At 37.1% G+C, this 27,092-nt stretch overlaps 1 protein-coding gene across 1 annotated transcript in view; it reads right to left on the minus strand.

Moving 5' to 3' along the window:
* The window catches only part of PCDH15 (protocadherin related 15), a 743,595-nt gene that overhangs the window by 410,877 nt on the left and 305,626 nt on the right, over positions 1-27,092 (minus strand). Inside the window, exons 4-5 of the mRNA XM_056120664.1 lie at positions 14,722-14,882; positions 3,021-3,176 (exon numbers count right to left, since the gene is read on the minus strand). Coding sequence (XP_055976639.1) covers positions 3,021-3,176; positions 14,722-14,882 — 317 coding nt within the window. The remainder of the gene's footprint in view (positions 1-3,020; positions 3,177-14,721; positions 14,883-27,092) is intronic.

Below are 27,092 nucleotides of genomic sequence, written 5' to 3' on the forward strand. Positions count from 1 at the left end.
GGAATACACAGGGTTACTCCTGGTTGATACACTCAGGAATTACCCCTGGTGGTGCTTGGGAGACCATATAGGAGGTTGGGAATTGAACCTGGGTTGGCTGGGTGCAAGGGTATCGGCCTACCTACTGTGCTATCGATCCAGCCCTTGCTCACATAAATTCTAATTCAAAGATTGTACTCTAGATATAAAAGCATTGAAATGATAATCGAATGTGGTTAATTACACTAATTGGCTTCTCTGTCTCCTAAGGGAATCATTTTAAGAAAATATGGTCAAATGATAAAGCACTTAACCTTTGACTACTGATCTGTACCATTACAAGATTATTTTTAATTGAAAAATATTAATTAAAGAACCATAATGTACAAAGTCACTTATAGTTGGGTTTTAAGTATACAGTATTTCAATACCAATTCAACCACCAGTGTCAACTTCCTCCACCATTGTTCCCACCTCCTTTCTGTAATCCTCCCCAATGCCACCCTTACAGGCATATTTCAAATTTCTGTGGTTGTGGTTTGGATCTCATATTTTCAGTGTTGTTGAGTAGCAAGCTATAGCACTACCACATATCACTAGTATCTGAGGTCCATGGTCCCTGTTCCCCATTACTTCACTTTCTCTTCATCTTCCCCTTCCTTGATTTCTTTCCTTCTCTGTCCCTCTCTGCTCCATACTCTGAATCAGGGTTGTTCTAGGCATCCTACCTTTACTACATTACATTTCTTTATTCAGTTATTTTCTGTACCACTGGTAAGTGAGACCATCCTGTGTTGTCCTTCTGACTTACTTCACTCAATCTGGTGTCTTCCAGTTCCAACCAGGTTGAAGCAAATTACAAGATTTCATCAGTTCTTGTAGCTGCACAGTGTTTCATATACCACATTTTCATAATCCATTCATCAGTTGTTAGACATATAGGTTGATTCCGTTTCTTTGCTATTGTATTGAGTGCTGCAATGAATAATAGTGTGCATATGTCTTTCTGAACAAGTTCTTCTGTCCTGGGGGTGGTTATGCAACAGTGGAATTGCTGGGTCATATGGAAGCTCAATTCTAAGTTTACTGAGAATTACTTACTTACTTACTGTTTTTCAGTGGAGTTAAACTAGACAACATTCCCATCAACAGTGGATGAGGGTTCCTTTTTCACCCTATCCACACCAGCATGGATTGCTCTATTTTTAATATGTGCCATTCTCTCTGGTGTGAGATCATATCTCATTGACATCTTGATTTGAATTTCCCTAAGGATAGTGATGCTGACCACTTTCTCATGTGCCTACCGGCCTCTGCCAATTTTCCTCTGAGAGGTGGCTATTTATTTTCTGTTCCCATTTTTCTCGTGGGTTTTTTGAATTTGTTGTTGTTGTTGCTGTTGAGCTTTGCAAGTACTGTGTATATTATATATTCTGAATACTGCCCCTTGGATGTGTTGAATGAGAATTTTTTTTCACTTGTTAGGTCTCTTAGTTTTAGCCTCTGTTTATTTTATCATGCAGAATCTCTTTAATTTGCTATAGTTCCATTTTTGATTTTTGATTTTTTGCTTTGCCAGTGGTATCAGATAACTGAAGATGTGCTTGAGGTTCAAATATTGGAGTATTATTCCTATATTTGCCTCAATAAACTTATTAGTTGCCAGCTGGATCTCAAGTTCTGCTTTGAATTGACTTTTAAGTTGTGAAATACTGATACAGCTTTAGTTGTCAACACACGATTATCCAGTTTTCCCAGCATCATTTATTGAAGAAGTCATCTTTACTGCATTTTGTGTTCTCTGCTTCTTTGTTAAACATTAACTCTCCATAAATATGGGGTTTTGTTTCTGGGTATTCAGTTCTGACTCACTGATTGCAGAGTATGTCTTTATTCCAGTGACAGAGCCATGCATTATAGCTTTATAGTACAATTCCAAATCAGGCAATGAGATATTCCAAAATTTTTATTTTTCATTACAGTTTTGGCTATTTGGGGTCTGTTTTGATTCTATACAAATATTATTATGGACTTTTTTGTGTCTTTAAAGAATTACTACATTATGTATTTAAAAGGCATTCTAGAAGGTATTACTATCTGAAAGATCATTTACAACGTCAATATTTTATTAACAGAATAATTCTAACATAAATAAAATACATCTCAAATAATATTAAAACTGCAGATATAAAAAGACCAATGCTGCATTTTCTAACCAACCAATTCTTATTTGTCCTATATATTATTTAGACAAAATTGTCTTAGTTACAAAATACCTGCTAATATATGAATTTCTCAAAAATGAATTATTTTTAAAATATATACATAATAGATAATATTGAGGGATTTTAGATTTATTTTCTTAATGAAATCAATAAAACAATCAATGAGCAGACAATGTGCACATAAATATACATATATACGCATTTATATAGAGAAAGAGAAAGAATGAAAGTGAGTGTCCTTGGTTCATAGATCCTGACTCCAAAGGAACAAACTTGCAAAATAACAAATAAAGAAATGTTTACTAAAAGTATTAGCATAATTAAAATTTTTTTATATGATTGATAATTTTGTTTTAATAGTTTAGTTTTGATTTATACTTAATTCTTGAAGATGTCATCAGTTGATTGTGACATTTAGAAAACAACTTTACCATTAAACATCTCAAAAAAAATCTCAAAAAAATTTTATTCAGTATATAATTAGTGTTACCTCCACTGACAGCAAAACATTAGTTCCACATCTTACATGAAAGTATCTCCTACTAAACCTTGATAAGCATATGTATGGCTTCATGCCATAAATTATCATGATGATAATCTATTAAAATATTTTGGTCTTACTAACAATTCATTTTTATGTAGTAAGGTGAATTACAGAGATTCTATAAGAAAGCACTACTCCTTACAATGTATTCTTCATAGTTAAAAGCAGTTAAATCAATGATTTTAGAGAAATTATTTTGAAATGCTTATGACCTCAATTAGTTACACATATTAGCAAAAAATGACACAAACAAAGAATAGTTAGAAACTGACCTCATTCACGGTAGCATAGTAGCTTTCATGCTTGAATGTGGGTGAGTTGTCGTTCCTGTCTCTGACCACGATTCGAACTTCATGGTAAATAACTGTGCCCACTTTTTTGTTAATGCACTGGACTTGCACCACAATGGAGTGTATGTTCATTGGTGGCTGCAATGCAGAAATTGAATCTTTTTTAAAAAGTCATTTAGATGTAATATTTCTATTACTGTCAAATCACTTGTTATTTATATAACTTATGTAAATTATGTATTTTATTCATATATTTATGTAATCATATAAAATGCTATGTGTTTCAATTGTATTAATCCATAAAAATTGATCTTTTGTACATTTTAAGGATGAAAAATGGTAACAATCTTTTCGTGTTTAATTCTGTATCTCAGATAAAAATGTTTTAAATTAGAGCTTTGCTTTGGAGAGACAACACTGTGGTTAGGACATTAGCCTTGCCGATAACCAATCCAGGTTTGATCCATGGCACCACCTCATTGGTCCTCTGAGCCCAACTAGGAGTGACACTTGAGCACAGAGTCAGGAGTAAGGCCTGAGTACTGTGGAGGGTAGCACAAAATACAAATAAACAAAGCTGATGGTGAACATCAAAAGAACACTATAGGGGCTGGAGCGATAGCACAGCAGGCAGGGTGCTACCCTTGCACGCGGCCAACCTGGGTTCAATTCCCAGCATCCCATATGGTCCCCTGAGCACTGCCGGGAGTAATACCTGAGTGCAGAGCCAGGAGCAATACCTGTGCATTGCTAGGTGTGACCCAAAAAGAAAAAAAAGAAACACTATATCTGAAAAGGAGATATATGAATAAATTGGAGAAACATTTGAGATGATATATCTAAAAAGGTCTAAATGATAAGAATTCTCAAAAATTTAAAAATAAAAAAGGTAACAAACATCTCCCAAATAAATCTGAGGTAAAGAACTGGGCACTATACCAAAGAAGGCATAGATAAGTGGAAAAACGTTTGTCATCACTATTGTAGCAGAAATGTAAACCAAAACTTGAATGGCATGCTACCCCACACCTCTGAGAATAATATAATAAATAAAGATTAGGAAGAAGATTTATTGCTGAGAACAGAGAATGAGAAAGCAAAAGTCTCATATCTTCATAGTGGCAATTTAAAATGATCTAACTTCTATGAAAAGTGATATGGCAACTCAACTTATTAAAATTTAACTGAAATTTGTCTGGGGATGTTGGTCAAGTTAGCAGACAAGATATCTTGCCCATATGGGCCCTTAGGTTATCCTCAGTAGTACATGATTCCCTACTGCAACAGCTATAACACCTTTCCCACCAAGACCTCTGAATACGGTCTTACAACCCCAAAGTACTCCTCAGAGTGACCCTCAGGGACCACCGTATTCAGTGGCCTTCAGAACAACTACCTGTATAAATATCATGATAGGCAAGTGTATCAGTGTGTCCAGAAGTTTCAAAGAACAGAGATCACTAATTTGAAATGCTACATGCACATAACTGCATAGGTGGTCTTGTGGCTGACCAGGGTTCGATTCCTCCATCCCTCTCAGAGAGCCCGGCAAGCTACCGAGAGTATCCCACCCGCACAGGCAGAGCCTGGCAAGCTCCCCGTGGCATATTCAATACGCCCAAAAGTGTAAGAACAAAATGGACACGTTTCTGGTGCCCGCTCAAGAAAATCGCTGTATGATGGGAGGACAGTGCTACAGTCAGTGCCACATGTACATAAGCACTCAGAAAAAAATTACATTTCATGTCAAAATACAAGACTCAAGGAAAAAAAATAATACCCATAGTGAACAAATGATGCACGTCTATAACAATAATTAAAAACCAATATTCATATTAGAAAAAAATAACAAATTGCAATAAATATTCATGTGAAAATATTTTAATGACTTTTGTTGACTAAAAGATGATTTCATATGCTAACGTTTAAATAGGATCCGGAAACAATAATACAACCCTCATATTTATTAACAGTATGAGATTCAGAAACGTGTGAATATCAATGAGTGATATTTTTTTGGCAAATAGGATATAAAATTTGAACACTTTAAAAAATGTGTGACAAAACTTAAAAATATGTTTGAACCAAAAATCACAAAATCTGCCAGCCATCTTTAATGGCTCTTATTAAAAGATCGATTAGCCTGTTCACTGTAGTTCAAGAGAACTATAATAGTTGGAAATAAGAATATGTTTTACTATTAACCCTTAACAAAAACATTAAAAACAATCAAATGAATTGTTTTTCCTAAAGTAATTTATCTTTTAAATACTTAAGATGAATCTATAAAACCATTTTAATATCTAATATAATACTGTATAGTAGTACTGGATGGAAAGGTTATAATCTTTTCAAGTCAGTAGGTCAGAGGCATTTTGTACTTGGTCCCCACACAGTACTGCTAAGTATCCATAAATTACAAATAACCAGGTCACTTGAAACTTGCCACTCTATATTCTAGCTCCCTTTGCAACTATTATTAACGTGAATGACACTTAGCTTGCAATAAATTTCAAATACAATGGATCATGCTGAAGGTAAGGTTTCCCTGCGGCTAATATATAACACACCTTGTGATCTCACATTAAAATAGACTTTCTTCAGCTGTATAAGAAGATCATAAATACCAAGTGCAGTTATACTAAATCAATTAGGAAGATTTTAGGATTCCAAAATGCTTAGAAATGCACTAGTGAAATTTTGGTTTATAGTTCATAACTTCGGACAGAAATAAGTCATAGCTTTTTTTTTAACTGCTCTAATTTTATTTTATTATTAATTATTTCTATTGAGGTACTTATTTAGTACTACCATTTGTACATACCAGAACATACAAAATAGCATCCTAATTTAGAATTAGCTGTTAAACATGATACAAAATGTAGTTTTATAATTCCTTTATATGACTGTGTTTTATATGCATTGTTTTTAAGAATTATACATAATGACAATTATTAGTCCTTATAACCTTAATGTTTGTTTATTGTTTGGAGAACACAACCTTCAGTGCTACTGCCAGTTCAAAACTCAGAGGTTGTTTCTCGCAATGCATAAGGTTCTGTTGACAGATCTGTGCAAAGAGTGTGGTTCAGCCTTCTGAGCCTTCTCATGGACATCTTGGTTTACATAACTAAGGTTGCAGAATCAAGTAGTGAAGGGAAAAGTGGGGGAAAGATGAGGTGAACTAGAAGCAAAATGACCGCGTTGGTGAGGTGTCCTAACCACTTCTGTGGGGATAAAGTGGCCTAACAGTATACAAACAAACCACAAATACTAACAATATTATAATCATATTATCTAATAAAACATAATATGTGATTACTACACACAATTTTATGTCACTTACATAGAGGAGCCAGAAGAAATTCATTCATTTTTAGAATAATAATACTACTGAAGACTGTATCGGAAGAAATGTGAACAAATCAATCACTAGTATGCAAACCAAAACAGACAAATCTGAACAGACCGATTAATAGTATGGAAACCAAAAGAGTAAACAAAAAGTGCCCCAAGCAAAATACCAGGTATAAGTGGGTTCACAAGAGAGGTCAACCAGACTATTGCCTATCCTTCTCAAGTACTTCCACAAAGCAGAAGGATTAGAAAATCTTCAATTTCGGTGGGGCCCACAGAAACTGTTTCCAAAGAAGCGGAAACATCACTAAAAGAAGAAAAACAGTGCAATTTCCCTGAAGAACATAGATGCAACTATCCTCAAAAAACAATTCTTGCAAGCATATATTAGCAATACCTAATGTGAATCATATACCATAATCAAATAAACTTTTCTCAGAAATGCAAGGGAGTTTCAATATGTACAAACCAATTAATGTGATAACTACATCAATAAAAATAAAAAATCAAACTAAAATCACGCCAATAGCTGCAGAGAAAGCAATGAACAAATTTCAATACCTATTTATAATAAAAATGTTCAATAAAATGGAGCAGAGGGAAGTTACCTTAATATAGTAAAAAACACAGAGCAAAAATTCAAAGTTAACATCATATTCGATGGTGAAAAGTGGAATGTCTGCCCCTCAGATAAGACACAAAGTAAGGATTTTCTCTCACATCACTATTTAGAGCATGTTGCTAGATATGAATCAGAGCAATTAAGCATGACAGGAAATGAGAGGGATGTGATAGGCAAAGAAGTCAACTTCGCATTTCTCCTATATGGCATATTATACATATAAGTCCACAGAGAATCATATAAAAATTTTAGAAATGATAAACCTATATAGAAAGTATCAGCTATACACCAATGCATAGGCTTATGTTGCATTTTTATAAACAATGACATAGAATAGGAAAATAAGTCCTATTTACCTTTGTGTCAACAACTCAGTTACTTTATATTCAACTTAACAAAAAAAAGAGAAAAATTATAAAACTATATGCCACTACTAAAAGAAATAGAATGAAATAGGAGAAAATGGAAGCATACTCTTTGTTCATGAATTAGAAGTACTATTTCTAAACTGAACACCCTATGCTGGAGAGTTAGTGCAGAAAATGAGGCAATCGTCTTGCATGTAGCCAAGCCTGGGTTCAACCCCTGGCACCTTCTAAGGCTCCACCAACACTTCCAGGAGCAATTCCTGAGTACAGAGTCAGAAGTAAACCATGAGCACTGAAAGGTGTGATTTAAAGCATATTTTTTAAAATTTAATAACAACAAATGAAATGACTACCCTCCCCAAAGAAGTAGATAGATTCAATGCCATCCCATTAAAATTTTCAAGACATTCTTCAAAGACAAGGAAACAAATCTAAAATTTGTTTTTAAATTTGTATCAAAACATAACATTTCTGGAATTGCTAAGAAATGATGAGTCATTCCATTCCCTGACTTAAAACCATACTTTAAAGTGTAGTAATGGAATTCAAATAATTTGACTAATTCAAATAGTGTAGTAATGGAATAAGGCAGAATATAACTGAAAGCCAGAGTCAACCCTCAGATGTATAGGCAATTAATTTATAACAAAGTGACTATAATGGCCGCTTTAGCGAATACTGTTAGTAAAACAGCTTAATCACTTATGCAAAAATGATATGACCCTATCTCATATCATGCATAAATTTACTTAAAATAAATTAAATATCTCATTATAAGATAAAAATTCATACAAGATCCAAAAATAGGTATAACTTTTCATGGGACTGACAGAGGTGTCTGAGTAAAGTCAATGGTGTGACTTTATTGGCAAAAAATAAATAAATAAAAAATAAATATGATTTTATCAAATCATAAGGTTTTTGCATTCCATTATAAAGTATGGCTAGAATCATCTTTTGGAAGGGAGGAAATATTGCACAGCATACACCGGACAAAGGGCTAAATACCTATCTTCCAAAGTCTCACAACAAAATAAAGCCAAATAACTATATCCAAAAATAAGATAAATGAGAATGTAGAGGTAGTTCCTCAAAAAATGCGTGGCTGGTGAGCAGACAAATTAAAAATTATCACTAATTGTTAAGAAATGCGAATCAGGGGCTAGAGCAATGGTACAGAGGGCTGGACATTTGCCTTGCACACGGTCAACCTGGGTTCAATTCCCAGTATCCGACATGGTCCCCTGAGCACCACCAGGAGTAATTCCTGAGTACAGAGCCAGGAGTAACCCCTGTGCATTGCCAGGTGACACCCAAAAAAGAAAAAAAAAGGAAAAACAAAGAAATGCAAATCAAAGTAATAATGAGTTATTCCATTCCACACCAGTGAGAATGGCCAATATCAAACAATCTATAAAGAACTAGTACTGATAGATATGCAATCAAAAATAAACCCTCATTCACTCTTTGGTGGAAGTCACCTGGTTCACCTTTAAAGAAATCATTTTGGAGACCTCTTTAAAAAATTGAAAATAGAATTTGCATATGAAACAATAATTCCAAATTTTGGCATGTATTCAAAGAAATCCAAACATTAATTCATAAAGAAATAAAGAAAGCTACCTTCATTACTACACTATTTACTATGCCTAAGATCTGGTAACAACCCAAGTACCTAACAGATGTATGCATAAAGTCATTGTAGTATATAACTCAGTGGAATATTACTTAGCTGCAAGACGAAACTTTGAAATTTTCTGACTTTGATGGAAATGGAAACTATCATGCAAAGTGGATGACATAATTAGGAGCTGGATAAATCCTGGATTATTTCACTCATATATGGAGCATAAAAACATAAGACCAGGGAATAGGCAATGACCAGAGACAACGTAACAATGCCGGCAGAACTGAGCATATCTACAAGGGGGAATAGGAGAGAAAAGAAGGGCATATAAGGAGTAGTAGAGGAGTAAGGCATTTTGGTTTTGAGTATGGGTCAGTAATGTTATATAAGCCTAGAATATGAAAACTAACAGCACTGTAATCATGATACTTCAAAAACTATTGGAAAGAAATTAACTACTTAAAAAATAATGAAATAGGGGCTGGAGCAATAGTACAGTGGGTAGGATGTTTGCCTTGCATGCGGCCGACCCGGGTTCAATTCCCAGCATCCCATATGGTCCTCCGAGCACCACCAGGAGTAATCCCTGAGTGTATGAACCAGGAGTAATCCCTGTGCATCACCAGGTATGACCCAAAAATCAAAAAAAATGAAATAATCCTCATATTCTGTGATCTGCATGTTTGTGTCCAGTTCCTGAATTCATATGCTGAAATTCTAATGCGAAGAAAGGTATTAGGAACAGGAGATGTTGGAAAATGCTTAGGAAGTTCCCAACATGGCAGATACCCATAAGAGAGTCCTCAGAGAATGCCCTGGTCCCTTTCCACTGTATAGGTAAGATAAGCCTGAAACCCAAAAGAGGACCCTCACCTGCCCATGCTGGCTACCTACTTTTATTGACTTCCAGTTTCCAGAACTGTAGAAAATAAATTTCTGTTATTTACATACCTCTTAGTCCGGTCACGGTCACGGTCCTCCCGTTGTTCATCGATTTGCTCAAGCAGGCCCAGCAACGTCTCCATTGTGAGACTTGTTGTTACTGTGTTTGGCATATCGAATACGTCACGGGGAGCTTGCCAGGCTCTTCCGTGCGGGCAAGATACTCTCAGCAGCTTGACAGGCTCTCGAGAGGGGCAGAGGAATCGAACTCGGGTCGGCCATGTTGGCTGCGTGCAAGGCAAATGCCCTACAGCTGTGCTATAGCTCCAGCCCACCACTTAGTCCATGCTAATTTATTATGTATGCTGTAGCACTGTCCTCCTGTTGTTCATTTATTTACTCAAGCAGGCACCAGTAACATCTCCACTGTGAGACTTGTTGTTACTATTTTTGGCATATTGAATACATCACCAGGAGATTGTCAGGCTCTGCTGTGGGGGCGGGATACTCTTGGTAGCTTGCCAGGCTCTCTGAAAGGGACAGGGGAATCGAAGCTGGGTCAGCTGCATGCACGGCAAACACTCTATCCGCTGTGCTATCACTAATTTGTTATAGCAGCATGAATGACTTAAGTCAGTTTTCAAAATTCAGTATTAGCTAAAGACTAGTGGAAACTCACTAAGAAAACATTTGCAGTATAATTTTGTACTAAGAACAAAAATCAATTCTAACCAAATGACCATAGTATGAAGTTTTAGCAGTATTTAGTAGGGTCAACACCTGATTGTTGGCTCAGGTTTGCTATTCTGTGAATTCACATTTTTATTATGATTTATTATATTCCTGAAGTGAATATCAGTGTACATTTGGCAGCAACAAAAAGCAGTATATTTCATGTAGATGCCTCATATTTTAAATGAAGCTAGAAGTGTAATAACATGTATTGTCACTATGTAGCTTTTGAGTAGAAACAGACATTTGAAATCAAATGAAGTTTATATTGGTATGATCAAACAGTTAATACTGGATGAAATTATTTATAGATGGATCTATATAAAAATGGGCTCACACAATTTCTTTTATTTTTTGGGCCACACGCAGGGGTTATTTCTAGTTTTGCCCTCAGGAATCACTTCTGGCAGGCTCAGGGGAACACATGGGATGCTGGGGATCAAACCCGACTCAGCCACATGCAAGGCAAGCACACACCTGCTGTACTCTCTGACCCCTTGGAACTTAAATTGTTACAAATAAATAATTTGTTAACAATTTAAAGTAACAATAAGAACCTCTTATCTACAAGACCAAATGAATTTAGGATTATTTTACTACTAAAAAAACATTAAAAAATGGCAATATCAATATACTCAACTTTGGGGAAATAGCTACTCATTACATCCAACTAGTTAAGTTTTCTCATTGTGCCACATTTAAGAACGAAATTTTAAATACTCTTTCTATATATACTCCATTGAAGTTATGAAATATATTAAACCACTTTATATTAAAATATTTTAAACCATTAACCACTTCAGCTCTAAAATTTAAGGAATCAGTCAAGTGTCTATTCTCAGAAAATTTTAATGAAGCTATTAAATCTATCATCTACCTACTGTGCTGAGTTATTAATAAAATCAATATTACATTGATTTTATATTTGCCATGAATACTTGATTTTTCCTTTCTTATTTCTCAGCTCTTCTCAGTGATGGTTCCCATATCTTAAATTGTATTAGATTAATTAATTTATATGTGGGAGAGGAATCCCAAGCTGAGAAGAGAAGGCCTGGGGCTAGATTTTCAGCCAAATGGGCTTGTAATTCAATGCTAGGGCTCGAGGTTATGGTGTTGCTTGCGTTCTTCATTGCTATGAACAGAGTCCTCCAGTCTTACGCCAGAGATGCGAGAAAATCATGCGGTGCAGGCAATCAAATCAAGGGTGACTGCAAGTGCAGCAGATACCATAACACCTGAAAAGCACCTGAACTATATTTCCAGCTATCTTGTAGCAGCTGGAGCGATAGCACAGTGGGTAGGGCGTTTGCCTTGCACATGGCCAACCCCAGTTTGATTCCTCTGTCCCTCTTGGAATGCCCTGCAAGCTACCAAGAGTATCGCACCTGCACAGCAGAGCCTGGCAAGATACCCATGTTGCCAAAAAAAATGTATGCCAAAAAAGTAACAACAAATCTCACAAGGGACATGATACTGATGCACGAGCAAATCGATGAACAACTGGAAGACAGTGACAGTGACAGATCTTGTAGCGGAAACTTGGTCCAGTTATTGGACATCACATTTCAATTTTCTAGGTTGACAACATCTTTTACATTGTAATTTTTGCTTGAACTAAAAGCATCTTATACTCAATTTTTAAAATAATGTTACCAGGGAAGAAGATAAAGGTGCAATATGTATTGTTTGTTTGAGACATATTCCCCTGTGAGTTTACTATATTTGGTGATGGAGGGAGAATAATTTTCAAAAGGGGTGTGGATCACAGATAATCCTCCTCCTTTAAGACTACAGTGCTTCCTCTATTTTATTTCAAACTGATTAAATCCAGAACAGTTAGGCCCATGTGCACAAGACGGTATAACATTAACTCTTTGAAAAGACACTGTTTAATGACATAGGCTTAAATATGTGTTTCTAAGGTTTAGAGCACTTTTACTTAATGCCTTGTCATTATTTCAACAAATATATTTCCCAGATGATAAACACACTTCAAATATGTGAACATGTGTTTCTGATTTGTTTTGTTTATTTATAGATTTTCTTCTGTGCTACTCAGCATTTAATATTCCTTAGACATTCTCGTTTCAAGCATCTTTCATTTTGAAAGTTCTCATTAATTGAATAGCTTATATGGTAGACATACTAACATTTGTTTTTGCTCAGAAGAAGAAAGCACAAGATAATTTGTGCTATTAGCACAGCGGGTAGGGCGTTCGCCTTACAAGCGGCCAACATGGCCGACCCGAGTTCGATTCCTCCGCCCCTCTCGGAGAGCCCGGCAAGCTACCGAGAGTATTCGATATGCCAGACACAGTAACAAAAGTCAAAAAGAAAAAATAATTCAGCACCTGTTTTGAATGGCCATCACAGAGACAGCTAGCTCTCCTGAGCAAAAGGATTGGCAATACTAAATTCTGTGAAATCCACACTTTTTTGCAGGCTGAATATTTATCAAACCATTTTTATTTTATTTTATATTAGAAAAAATTAGGCTTTATAGTATTTGTTATGATTTTGTAGGTTATTTTTAAACATGTGGTAGTGCTAAAATGCTTTTTCATATAGATTAATGGTAATTGCTTCTTTATGCTATTTTGGCTGGTTTCACTCTGGGCTGGAGAAACAGCTCAACGAGCTAAGTACAAGACCTAAACACAACCAGGACCTACAGCTGAGCATTGCTGGTGTGGCACACAACTGTCCCCCTCAAAAAAAAAACTTTACTGCAATATTTTATCGCTAGACTTTTGGTTATTGTAAGAATCTGTATCTTAAAAATAGCATATTTTTGTTAATTAAAATCTAAAATTCTAACAGAAGAGATGAAATAAAATAAAATAAAGCTGCTGTTCATTTTTACTGACGTGAATCTTTTCTCCTATCAGTATTTAAACTGAAGATTTACCTGTTTTATGCTTTGTGTTAGGGGACCTTTTAACAGTGCCAGAACGAAACTCCATTGATTAGTATTAAACTAGAGAATCTCTGGAGACCAGAGATGTGCTCCAGCTCTTTGATGTGTCTCTAGGCTTCTTTTAATGTATGAAACTAATCACTTATTTTGATTCTGGAGGGTGTTCAGGGACCACGCGCCCAGCTCTGTGCTAGTGGATTGGTCCTGGTGGTGCTCAGGGAACGTGCAGTGCTGGCATCTCACCCAATTCTAACACACCCATTTTTCTCACTCTGAGAGTGCAAATAAATGGGAATAAAGTTACATAAAGAACTACTTAAACCGACTTGTTTTCAATATTTTTGGAAATGAGACATTATCTTCTTGGTAAATTAAATGTCCTTAAGTAAAATTTACTTAAGTCATGCTGTCTGCAAATGACTGAATTGGGATATAGTCAGCAAGATGTTGCTCACCTTCTTTTCATTAATATATATACATATATATATATTGCAATCACATTCCAACACACTCACTCATCATGTATCCACTTATAATTACCACTTGTAAGAGTAGCCATCTACCTGATAGTATTCCCATCAGTCTTTCTTTCTTTCTTTCTTTCTTTCTTTCTTTCTTTCTTTCTTTCTTTCTTTCTTTCTTTCTTTCTATTTTTTTGTCTTTTTGGATCATACCTGGCAATGCTCAGGGCTTACTCCTGGCTTTTGAACTCAGGAATTATTCATGGTGGTGCTCAGGGGACCGTATGGGACGCTGGAAATCAAACCTGGGTTGGCCACGTGCAAGGCAAATGCCCTACCCTCTATAATATTGCTCCATCCCCTCCCATTAATCTTTCCTCAAATAAGCACCTAGTCAAAATTTCACCTTCAGAAAATTTTCACTGGTATAGAGAAAGGGACTATGCTTTTAATTTCCAATATCACCACATTCTTTATCCTGAACTATTCACGCCTTATTCAGAAATCCAAAAACTTTTCAGGATCTTAAATGGAAAAAAAAAATAGTGGTTCTAGGAACAGATTATCCCTTTGTATTTCTTCAAGGAATTTTTTAAAAGTACTGTTGATGTAAGGTGGAAAAAATACAATTTTTTAAATATTGTATTAACAAACATGCATATATCGATATTTTAGTAAGATTATGTCACAAGGGTTAAAAAATAAATCACTAACATCTCTATCCAGAACTCTTCCTGTGCTGTTCAGAAAAAGCATCTGCTTAACAGGATCCAACAACACCCAGTAATCCACGTTGTCCTTCAGAGAGAGTTCTATGGTGGGATCTGGTCCTCCTGCAGTTCCTTTGATCAACATGTTATCCACCAGAATCGTACCTGGAAACCAAAGAAAATAAGTTGAAAACATCTTCCAGTTCAGTGCCTTCTTCATATCCATAACATCATATCCATAACGCCTCGCTTATTTGTACATGTATTTTAAAGCAGAGCATACTGAACTATATACTTAAAACAACACAGACATTTCCCCATTTCCCAAAGAAAAAATGGAATTTATCATTCTATTTATGAAAGATTATTAGGTGTGGGGGATAAGGGAGGAGTAGAGGCAGAGATTGAAAAACTAAGTAGTTTCATTATCTGTGTCTTGCTCTTTCCTCTCCTATCACTTCTCACAGATGCTATCACTGAAATTCTTTTTTATTTCTGAACAAAAGGAAATTCTTATAATAACAGAGAGTGATACTTCAGTTCACTCAGTAAGATTTCTGATGTGAAAAGAGCTATCCCAAAAATAAGAGAAAAGAGGTAGCAGAATCTCCCGGGGTGGGAACTGCTTCTCTTTTATCTTAGAGTAAATCCATAAAACATAAATCTTAATGTGAAAGACAAAGTATGTGAAGACACGCCACAAAAACTATTCTTCTTTTTAGACATGTGTGGAGTACTTGAGGAGAACAACAAACAATTCCAATGCAGTATTTCAAAGCTTGATTTCTTATTACCTTTTTTTTTCAGAAGGCTGAATTTTGATATCTGTCGAATAAGAGTTTAGAGGAAATGCATCACTAATATTTTCTACTATGTTAAAGAAACCATGCATTTTAAAAACGGAATACTATAGCACTGATGCAACTCAAATCCCATTTTCCTCCCAAACAGTGATGATCCCTTTGCTGAACAATAATGCTCTATAGCTTAGGGCAGTCATTTTCAGCTGAAGCATTTTATAAAACTTATGTCATATAGAAGAGATGTGGCTATGCAAATAAAAATGTACCCTCCTATAGACATTAGAATAAATGGCATCTATTTGGGGAACTCACTGCCTCAGGCTAGCATACAAAAATATAGATAATTCATAAATATAAATCACACATGAAGAATAATGATGCAAAACATTTTTACTGCATTTTTCAAGCCTTGGGATTGGGCTAAATGTTATAGTGCTGCATAGCTAGCAATCTAAGAAGGAGTCTCCTTGAGATATTTCTCATAAAATCACCAAAAATGATAACAATAATGGTAGTTTTTGTCATATTATTGTTAATGAGATTTATTTGCATAGGAAAAGTTAAAAGGAACCATCCTAACAAGAAATCTACATGATGTTTAAATATACAAACTCACAAAGCTTACTCTCACATACTTCTCTAAATGGCCTTTTCTTCAATATTTTCATACAAGTAGGTTATTATTGAGTGAAACTTCTGTCTCTACTTCTATATTTGAACAAAGGGGACAAATATACAGAATTATATGTTAAAGTTTAAAACAAATCATTACAGACATTTTGAGTTATTTTTAAAGCCATAGTATACAGTTGTTTCAAATTTTTGAAAAAAACATTTGATTTGTTCATTGTTTGATTTTTTGGACCACATCTGGTGATGCTTGAGGCTTACACCTAGCTCATCCTATGCTCGTGGATCATCCCGGTCTTTGCTCAAGAATCACTCCTGGCAAGGCTTTCTGTGGTGGTGGGGAGCAAACCTGATTGAGCTGCATGCAAGGCAAGAGCCTTACCTGCTGGACTACCTCTTGGCAACCTTGGATTGATGTTCAGTATGTAATTAAGAAATTATATGAAATTCTGTTTACTGATCAAGAATAAAAATCATGAAAGTATATAATAGGTGATGCACATGGTGACTCCAGGTTCTGCACTCAGGAATCACGGCTGGTTTGATGCTCGACATCCAATATGGTCCCCAGGCATGGCCAGGTGTATTTCCTCATCCCAGAGCCATGAATAAACCCTATACATTGCTGTTTGTGACTCAAAACAAACCAAATAAATTTACTTCTCTTTCCACACTTAACTTGTTTTGCTTTAGCTCTTGGTATTGTTTCGAGGACAAACTTGGAATTTTTATTTTCTTTCATTTGTAACTTTTAAATTCCATTCATTTATTTTTTGGCTGTGGCCCACACTCAGTGGTGTTCAGGGTTACTCCTGGCTCTTCCCTCAGTATTTATTCGTGGCAGTGCTCAGGGACTATATGGGGTGCTGAGATTCGAACTCCAGTGGTTTGCATGCAAGCCCTGCCCGCTATGCTGTCATTACAGCCCCTAACATAATTTATTTCTTAGAGTCTCACCCCCTCATCCCAGCATCCCATCAGTGCTTGGGGTCACTTCAAGTGATCTTGGGAGATCACGTGGCGCCCAGCATCAAATCAGAAGTTCCTGCATGCAAAGCATGTTTCCAAATCCTGTGCATTGTCGCCCTGCTTTCACTGGCCTCTTTTAGGTTTTGTAAATTTTGTTTTGGGCCAAACCAGCAGGAATCAGGGTTTGTTCTTGGTCTCTGCACTCAGAGATCATTCCTGGCTGGTGATGGACAGTATGGGGTTGTCGGGAATCAAACCTGGTCTGACCATTGTCAAGACCATTGTCCCACTTGCTTTAATACCTGCTACCCTCCGACTTCCCTTTTGTTTTTAGCTTAATATAAACTTGGGGTGCTTTCCATCCTTATCCTTGCTTGAATGCTTGGGTTTACTCTTGGCTCTGCACTCAGTGAGAGTGAACTCAGGGCCTCCAGTTGCTGGTATTCTGGACACAGGGCCCAGCAGTCATTGTTCTCGTGGATAAAGGACAAAGTAGGGTCTGTTCTTGGAAAGCTGACTGTGAAGGACAATTTTGTGGCAGGAGACAAGGCCTCCTGTGAGTACCCCACACTTCCCTGTCTCTGCACTATAAGTGGGGTAGCTGTACTGGCTTGGGGGGTGCTTTCACACTTTTTTTCACTTCATCCCTGATATCTAGGTGGTTCCTGAGGAGCAGTGGAGGCTTTTTTTGGGGGGCACAGCTTTGCGGGGTATGATGGGGGCTGTTCCAGGGTGCAGGGTGTGTGGGTGTGAGTGCATCATCTTGGGTGGCCCTGCAGTCATGATTGCCTACAGGTCAGCAATAGGCAGAGGCGCGTGGGATTGGGGCTGAGCACTGGCACTGCAGTTATTGGCGTGAGGGACCTATATCAAAGCACTGAAAGCCTTTGTTTTCCACATTGCAGACCCAGGTTCCCTCTTGCTGGTACGACCTGGACTGATTTCTGAGTGCAAAGCCAGGAATAACCACTTAGCATTAGCTGTGTGGCCTCCAAAATATAAAATAGAAGGAAGATTTATTTTGACTGGGCTGGAGCAATAGCATAGCAGGTAGGACATTTGCCTTGCATGCGGCCGACCCAGGTTTGATTCCCAGCACCCCATATGGTCCCCTGAGCACCGCCAGGAGTATTTCCCAAGTGCGTGAGCCAGAAGTAGCCTCTGTGCATCACCAGGTGTGACCCAAAAAGGAAAAAATAAAAAGAATCCTTCTGGGGCAGTAGTGATAATACAACAGGTAAGACATTTTTCTTGCACGTGGCCAGGAGAGTCTCCTGCCCCCACACCTGGCTGTCCTCGCCAGGGCCCCTTGGAGGGGAGCGGGTTGAGTTTTCCTCCCCGCCCCGACCAGGGCTCCAGCAGCCGAAGATCTCCAGAACCAGCCACCACCATGCTGAGACCACTCTCTGCACACATAAAGGTACTGACAGAGGAACAAAGGCACGCGGATCCCAAGGCTGAGATCTCCAAGCCTACTTGGATCGGGGCTGAGCATCCTCCACCCATATCCTCCAAATTCCAGTACGCGGGGTTCACACCCACCAACTGGCCCCCTGGAGCCGTGTAATCCCATCAACAGCCAAGACTCAGAGACTATAAAACCCAGCTCCTGGAAGCGCGCGGCCCCGAATTACACGGCACCATTCCTACTTTGGACAAACTGGCAGGCTACCAAAAGTAACCTGCCCACATGGCAGAGTCTGGCAAACTCCCCGTGGCGTACCCGATATGCCAAATACCAGTAACGATGAAGGGTCTCATTGTCCTAACTCTGAAAGAGCCTTGAATATGGCACTTTAAAAAAAAAAAAATCTCAGGGCTAGGACGAAGGAAAAGTTACTGGGGCCTGCTCAAGGCAATCGACGAATAACAGGATGGTTGTGATTGTGATTGTGATATAATAGGTCAGTCAACCAACATCACCATTCCTAAGATGATTCAATGGTGCAGCAGTAACAGCTGGTCTTTCTCATGTATTCATACACATCACCCATGCGCATGGAAGAAGGCAGGCAATGAGCCCTTTTATTACATGAATTATAGCTAGAAAATTGTAATTGCTATTAAACCATTAATAAGGTAATGAAATTAAAACTCTCTCTGACATATATATATATACATATATATATATTTAAATTTTTTCCCCATGATGAAGACCTAAGTCTTTTTTTTTCCTGGCTCTCACTGCACTCTTATGGTCTTCTGTGATTTAAGCTCATCAATGAGTGATATTAGATGTTTTGTCAGAAAAAGAAAGCATTATTTTCCTTTATTGGAATAAATCCATTCTATTGTCAAAACGTCTAAAGTTTTCTATGAGCCACAGAACCAAAAAATAAAGGGAGGCTGAGAGACCTTACTCCAGTGCTCAGGGACTATTCCTAGCAATGCCAAGGATCTATCTCAGGGGCTCATATATTCAAAGCAAGTGTTGTACAACTGAACAACATCCCTCACATTTTCCCATTCTTAAGTAAATACTTTTGCTTAGCCAGTCCATGTGCACTCAAAATCCTTGCTCAACCCTTTCTCCATTTTAAATGTAAAAATCACAATCAAGTTAAAAATTAAACAGTAGGATACAGTGTGCAATAGTAATGGAATTCTGTCTGCATTTATATCAGAAAATATTCCTGGATAAGACCTATCAGAGGATATATTTTATAATCATAAATGGGTGAACTTACCAATCAACAGGTTTTTAACCTTGAAGAAAACTTTCATTTTATTTTACTTCCAGAATAGGTAGTGCCTAGGAATGCATTAATTTAAATTTGGAAATTTTATTTTGTTGTTAGTAAAGCAACATAAAGCTTGGCCCTGTAGAGCTAACTCACAGAAATGAATAAATTCTTTGCATGCAGGAAAGCTAGTTCCCCTCAACACCCCTGGGAGCTGTCTCTGGAGACCCAGAGCTAGTAGTAGCCCCTGAGCACAGCCAAATCTAGCCTAGTTTCCACCTCTCTGACCATGTGTCATGGCAAGAAAAAAAATTTAACCCCATTCACACTGTTTCTATCTTCTGTAAATTCAAAACCATAATATACCTGATACCTCTAATATAATACTACACATTGTTATATCAGGATACAACCCAAATAAAACTAACAAAAACAAATTCAGTCACAATTACACAAAATTTACATCAGCACAGTCAAATAATGATTCATTTTATCATCAAGCTTTGAAGTTATGGGGTAGGGTTAGGTTAGGGTAGCCTAGGCTTAAATAACTGACTACATGCTTTCAATGTGGGAAATCTAGTTTCAGTCCTTGGAACTGCATGGATCTCTGAGCTCTGAGCATTCTTACCACCCTTTAGTAACACCACCAGATGAGACCTACCAAAACCAAAGAAAAAATTTAGAGTCTGATTCCTCTTTCAAAATGTAGATATTTGTTTCTATATCCTGAAATTAAGTATTCAATCTAGTTAAAGTTTTAATCTTATAATCTCAAAATAAAAATGATTTATTTAGCTTAACTAATGAATAAACTGTAATAATTCAGACACATATTGCATTTCCTTCATCTGTACTCATGTCCTCTTCAAAGAATAAGATGTTTTCAATCATAACTACTTTCAGGATTTAATTATACTAATGAAAGCTGCTGCAGTAGATTTTCAGCTTTTTTCCTTGAGTTTTCCAAGAATTTCTTTTTATTTGTGAAATATTTCTGAAATATTTTAAACATACATACACTGACAAATAAATCATAAACCAACAGGCTCTTTATCATGCTGTCTCCCCCTACTTTTTAATTAGGCTTAAGATTATTTGTAGTCTGATAGGTTATTTGAATGGCCAAATGTGACAGCATATATGAAATAAAGATTTCTGTACTGGGAGAGCATAAGGACTTACAAATGTAAAGAATGGTTATTATTGTTGATGTCATTAACACAATTTTAGAAGGGAAAAATTTACAATTTAGACAAAATGAGTTATTTTATGTTATATCAGTATTAGCAAACTGAAACAGCAAACAAGGATGCTGTTCACATAAAACAAAAAAAATAGTTTGTGTTAGTAGCTCTCAAATATATAGTAAGCAGTATGGACAAATTTATGTGGACTCCAAATAGTAAACCTTGAACTCAGAAGAGTAAATCTTGGAATTTAGAAATAGGAATAGAATGATCACTGTGGACAAAATTGTAAGAAAAAAAATCCCATCCCACGTTATCTTGATCAAATCTTCCCATACTGTCATCCCAGTAAGGACGGATATTTACTCTTTCCAACCCCTAACCTCAATTTTGATGTTTCTTATGAAAACTCAAATTAGATTTTATGGAAAACAAAAGGAATCACTCACCAAATTCATACTAACTGTAAACTTCACACTGAACACATTGTGTTTGGTTCTGTTAGCAACTGTACACATTTAGGAAAGATACATATTTATACATAATACTTTCTTTTTTGTTGTTTTTGCTTCTTAATATAGGCAGTTAAAATAGAACTTGATTATTCTCTGAACATGCTGTTGAGGTGACATTGGGAGGAGTGTCTATTACCTTCCTAATTAACCCAGTTCAATGAAGCTGAAAAAAAAATAAGATCTATGGGGATAGAGATAACTATTTGGGGTCATTCCAAATATTAGAATAAAAACAAATAACTCTGTACATATAACATTATTTTATGTACATTATTTGCCAAAATATATAAATTTTATAAATATCTAATTGCATTATTACACTGGTAATAATTTGGAATTCCTATAATAATAATTTAGGAATTCCAAATTATTACATTATTGCATTATTACACTGGTAATAATTACAGTATCATACCATAATTATACCAGTAATAATGCAATTAGAGATTTTCTATAACTAGAAATTTCTACAACTAGAAGAGTGTTCAAGTACATCATATAGATTAAAAGCAAATATCAACTTTTTTGCATTTTACTGCCTGAAAAAGTAAACAAAACAAATAGTTGTCAGCATCATATTAGTTTTTTTCATTAGGAAATGGCAAAGTTTGCATTCGAACTATATTTAATAACTACATTTATCACTTATTTAACTTAGAAATAAAATTTAAGACTCAATCACCCAGGTACCCACCCGGCGGCAGGGCCCCTTCCTGGGCCTTGCATCTAATTAGATCCCCTAAGAACAGCCGGTTTTTATCCTTGGTCTGCGGGGATAGGAATTGAGGCACACAGTGTGAGCCCAAAGCTGAGCCTTTCTCCCTCCATCTACTCACTCACCCAGGTGTGTGGACTAGCATCTGGACTGGCTGGGGGCGTGGCCACCACTTTAAGGGGTGTGGCTTCCTCAAAGTGTGCATGGCCTTCTCCAGAGGGCCACCGCTCACATGGCCACAGTTATATTTCCCACTCTCAGCACTCTGGATTTTCATACCAGCCTTTATCACCTAATTCTGTGGAAAAAATCCTGGCAACCTCAACTACAATACAAAATAATCCACTGACGTACTCCAATTCTAACAAAAGACCAGTATTCAAAGAAGCTGTACAAGCCCAATATTAAAGAGCACCTCCTCCAAAGCTTCTCTAGATGCCCGTCATAAGGCAAAGAATAATGCCTTAGAAGAAGGTCAGATTCTAGAAAGGGAGAAAGGTGACCACCATCAACTGACCTTATCCAGAATCCTTTCCCATGGTAAGAGGGAACAGTACTATTGAATTTCAGGGTTTTACCACTAGACAACCAAAACAACATGAAGAAACAGCAAAAATCTCCACTACAAGGAGAAGACGAAGAAAAGAGTCCCGAATCCTCAACTGGGGTTATTCACAAATATTCTCTCTCCGATAAATAATTCCGAGACAAAATGCAGAGGATGTTCAAGGATCTTCTCAAAGAATCAATGGAGGAGATATCCAGAAAACTAAAGGAAGAAATGAAAGAAACAAAAGAACAGATAGTCAAGAAAATACAGGAAGAAATGAGAGCAGAAATTAAAAAAAGCTACAAAAAGAAATGTCGCAAATAAAGGATTTGGGAGACAAAATTAAAATCTCAGTAAGTGCCCTTAGCAATAGGATGAATACAGATGAAGACAGGATCAGTGAGCTTGAAGATGAGCAACAGAAATCCTATAGAGAACAACAAGCAATTGAAAAACACCTCAAAATGGCTCTAAGGATAATCAGAGACCTAGGGGATGACACCAAGAGAAACAACATTAGAATCAACAGAGTACCAGAAGAACAGGAAGGCAACCCCACCCAATGAAAAGGCACAGTCAAAGAAATCATTGCTGAAAAAGTTCCCAGAATTAGGTAAAGGTAAAGGTAAAGGTAAAGGCCCTCCCGTTGATCGTCGATTTGCTCGAGCGGGCCCAGTAACGTCTCCATTGGAGACTTTGTTGTTACTGTGTCTGGCATATCGAATACTCTCGGTAGCTTGCCGGGCTCTCCGAGAGGGGCGGAGGAATCGAACTCGGGTCGGCCACGTTGGCCGCTTGGAAGGCGAACACCCTACCCGCTGTGCTATCGCTCCAGCAAAGGTAAAGGCCCTCCCGTTGATCGTCGATTTGCTCGAGCGGGCCCAGTAACGTCTCCATTGGAGACTTTGTTGTTACTGTGTCTGGCATATCCAGAATTACCAGAATTAAAGAATGCAAAAATCCAGATCCAAGGAGCCAGAGGGTGCCAGCTAAAAGAGACCCTAATAAAAACACTCCAAGGCATATCATTGGATGCTGTGGACAGAGACACAATACTACAAGCAGCAAGGTCAAAAAAGGAAATCACATACAAGAGAGCACCCCTTAAATTTACAGCAGACCTATCAGAGGAAATCCTTCAAGCCCGAAGGCAATGGTAGGATATAGTGAAAAAACTCAATGAAATGAATACTTTACCAAGAATACTTTATCCAGCTAAACTCTCACTCAAACTCGATGGAACTATACACCATTTTGTAGATGAACAACAGCTCAGGAACTTCATAGACACAAAACCAAATCTAAAAGAAGGATTAAAGGGGCTCCTGTAAGATACAAAGGAAAACACTTATGAACACAACCAACTCCTACAGAAAGATGGCACAAAACCCCATGACAACAATCTCTCTCAATGTCAATGGTCTAAATGCAACAATCAAGAGACTCAGAGTGGCAAAATAGATCCAGAAACTGAAACCAACTTTCTGCTGTCTACAAGAAACTCATCTGAACACTGAAAGTTAAAGGATGGAAAACAATCCTGCAAGCAAACAGCTCACTCAAAAAAGCTGGGGTGGCCATACTAGTATCTGACAACATAAATTTCAGGTTGAAGAAGATTAGAAGGGACAGCCAAGGCCATTTTCTATTTATCAAGGCATATGTACAACAGGAAGAAATCACAGTCTTAAATGATTACGCACCTAATGAGGGACCAGCTAAGTACTTAAAACAACTGCTAACAGATTTTAAGCAGGACATTGCTAGCAACAGAATAGTAGTTGGAGCCTTCAACATCGCCTTATCACCTCTGCATAGGTTAATAAGAACAAAACTCAACAAGGAAACGTTGGCTTTGAAGGAAGAAATAGAAGAGAGAGGGCTTATAGACCTATACATGGTTTTATACACCAAAAAGAAAGAATACACATTCTTCTCCAGTGCACATGAAACATTCTCCAAAATAGACTACGTGCTAGGCCACAAAACATGCCTCAATAGAATCAGGAAGATAGAAGTAGTATCAACAATCTTTTAAGAGTACGATGAGTTGAAGATAGAAGCAAATCACACAAAGATATCGAAAAACAAATCAAACACCTGGAAATTAAAAACTCAATGTTGAACAATGAGTGGGTCAGGAAGGAAGTTAAGGACAAAATCAAATGATACCTGGAAACAAATGAGAATAAAGACACAAGCTACTAGAACCTATGGAACGCAGCTAAAGCTGCACTAAGAAGAAAGTTTATAGTGTTACAAGCATTCCTAAGGAAAGAAGGGTCTACATAGATAACCTAACCACACAGCGCAAGATCTTAGAAAAAGACCAACAAAAGGAACCCAAAATTGGCCAATGGAAAGAAATAATAAAAGTTAGAGCAGAAATTAATGACATGGAAACTAAAAAAAAAAAAAAAAAAAAACGATTCGAAAGGTCAATGAAACCAAGAGCTGGTTCTTTGAGAAAATAAACAAGATTGATAAACCACTAGCAAGACTCACAAAGAAAGAGATAGAACCCTAAAAATCTAAATCAGAAATGAAAAAGTGGATATCACAACAGAAACCAATGAAATCCAAAAGATCATCAGCGACTACGTTGAGAGTCTGTATGCCGCAAAACAAGAGAACCTAGAAGAAATGGATAAATTCCTGGATTCATATAATCTCCCAAGATTGAACCAGGAAGACTTGGGATACCTGAATAGACCCATTCATCTCAAGGAAATTGAAGCGGTAATCAAAAGTCTTCCCCAAAACAAAAGCCCAGGACCAGACGACTTCACTAGTGAATTCTTCCAAACATTCAAAGAAGGCCTTTTTTTCAATTCCCCTCAAGCTTTTCCAGGAAATTGAAAAAACAGGAACTCTCCTAAACAGGTTCTATGAGGCACATATCTCCCTAATACTTAAAGCAAACAAAGACATGACCAACAAAGAAAACTATAGGCCAATATCCCTGAGAGTTCCCGAGAACATATGACTGGTTAAAGAAACGTTGGTACATCTACACATTGGAGTACTAAAAGATGAAGTCATGAAATTTATATACAAGCGGTACTATGTGGAAATTATCATGCTAAGTGAAATGAGTCAGAAAGAGAGGGACAGACATAAAGTCACATAAACATAAAGTCACAAAATAGGAGACTAACCCCAAAAATAGCCAACATAAGTACCAGGAGGTTTACTCCATGGCTGGAGGCCAGCCGCACTTGCTGGGGTAGAAGGCAGCTCAGATCGAGAAGGGAATACCAAATAAAAGGTGTTGTGAGGATCCTCTCAGGATGAGAGATGCATTTTGAAAGTAGACTATAGACCAAACACGATTGCCACTCAATGCCTCTTTTGCAAACCACAGCACCCAAAAGGAGAGAGAGAACAAAAGGAAATGCCTTGCCACGGGTGGGGTGGAATGTGTTCGTGGGGGGTGGGTGGGAGGGATTCCAGGACATTGGAGGTGGTGAATGGGCACCAGTGGAGAGATGGGTACTCAATCATTATATAACTGAAACCCAAGCACAAAAATCTGTAAGTTTATAACTATATCTCATGGTGTTTCACTAATTTAAAAAAAAAGAAATAAAATTTAAAAATCGTATTGCTAAATGATTAGCTATTTATAAAAGTTTAACTTCCCTGCTCTGCCCTGTTTATCCTCCCTTTTTTTGGTTTTTAAAAAACTCTCCACTGTGTTCAGCATTTCCTCCTACTCTGTGCTTAGGGTTCATCTTGGCAGTGCTTATAGGAGAGCTGGGGATTGAACCCAGGTCTACCATGTGTAAGATAGTGCCTTATCCACTATACTATCTTCCATCTATCAAACTTTAGACTAACAGACTGTATCTTTAACTGGATCACCAATTTTTAAAAAAAAAATCAAAATTTTATTTGGGAAAGTAAATTTGGTTTCTTTCGATAAATTGCAAATGTAGACAGTTGACTATTGCTAGCTAGGAGCTTTAAAACGTGTTATTGGACTAAAATAGTACTTCAAATTTCAACAAATTTAACACAGTGCATTGATAAATGTGATTGAGTATATTAAGAAAATTTACTAACTATATAGGGACTAGAGCGATAGCACAGCGGTAGGGCGTTTGCCTTACAAGCGGCCAACATGGCTGACCCGAGTTCGAATCCTCAGCCCCTCTCGGAGAGCCCGGCAAGCTACCGAGAGTATTTCGCCCGCACGGCAGAGCCTGGCAAGCTACCTGTGACGTATTCGATATGCCAAACACAGTAACAACAAGTCTCATGATGGAGACATTACTGGGTCCGCTCAAGCAAATCAATGAACAATGGGAGGACCATGACTG

This window comes from Sorex fumeus, unplaced genomic scaffold (assembly GCF_029834395.1).
Source record: "Sorex fumeus unplaced genomic scaffold, SorFum_2.1 ptg000043l, whole genome shotgun sequence".
Lineage (NCBI taxonomy): Eukaryota > Metazoa > Chordata > Mammalia > Eulipotyphla > Soricidae > Sorex > Sorex fumeus.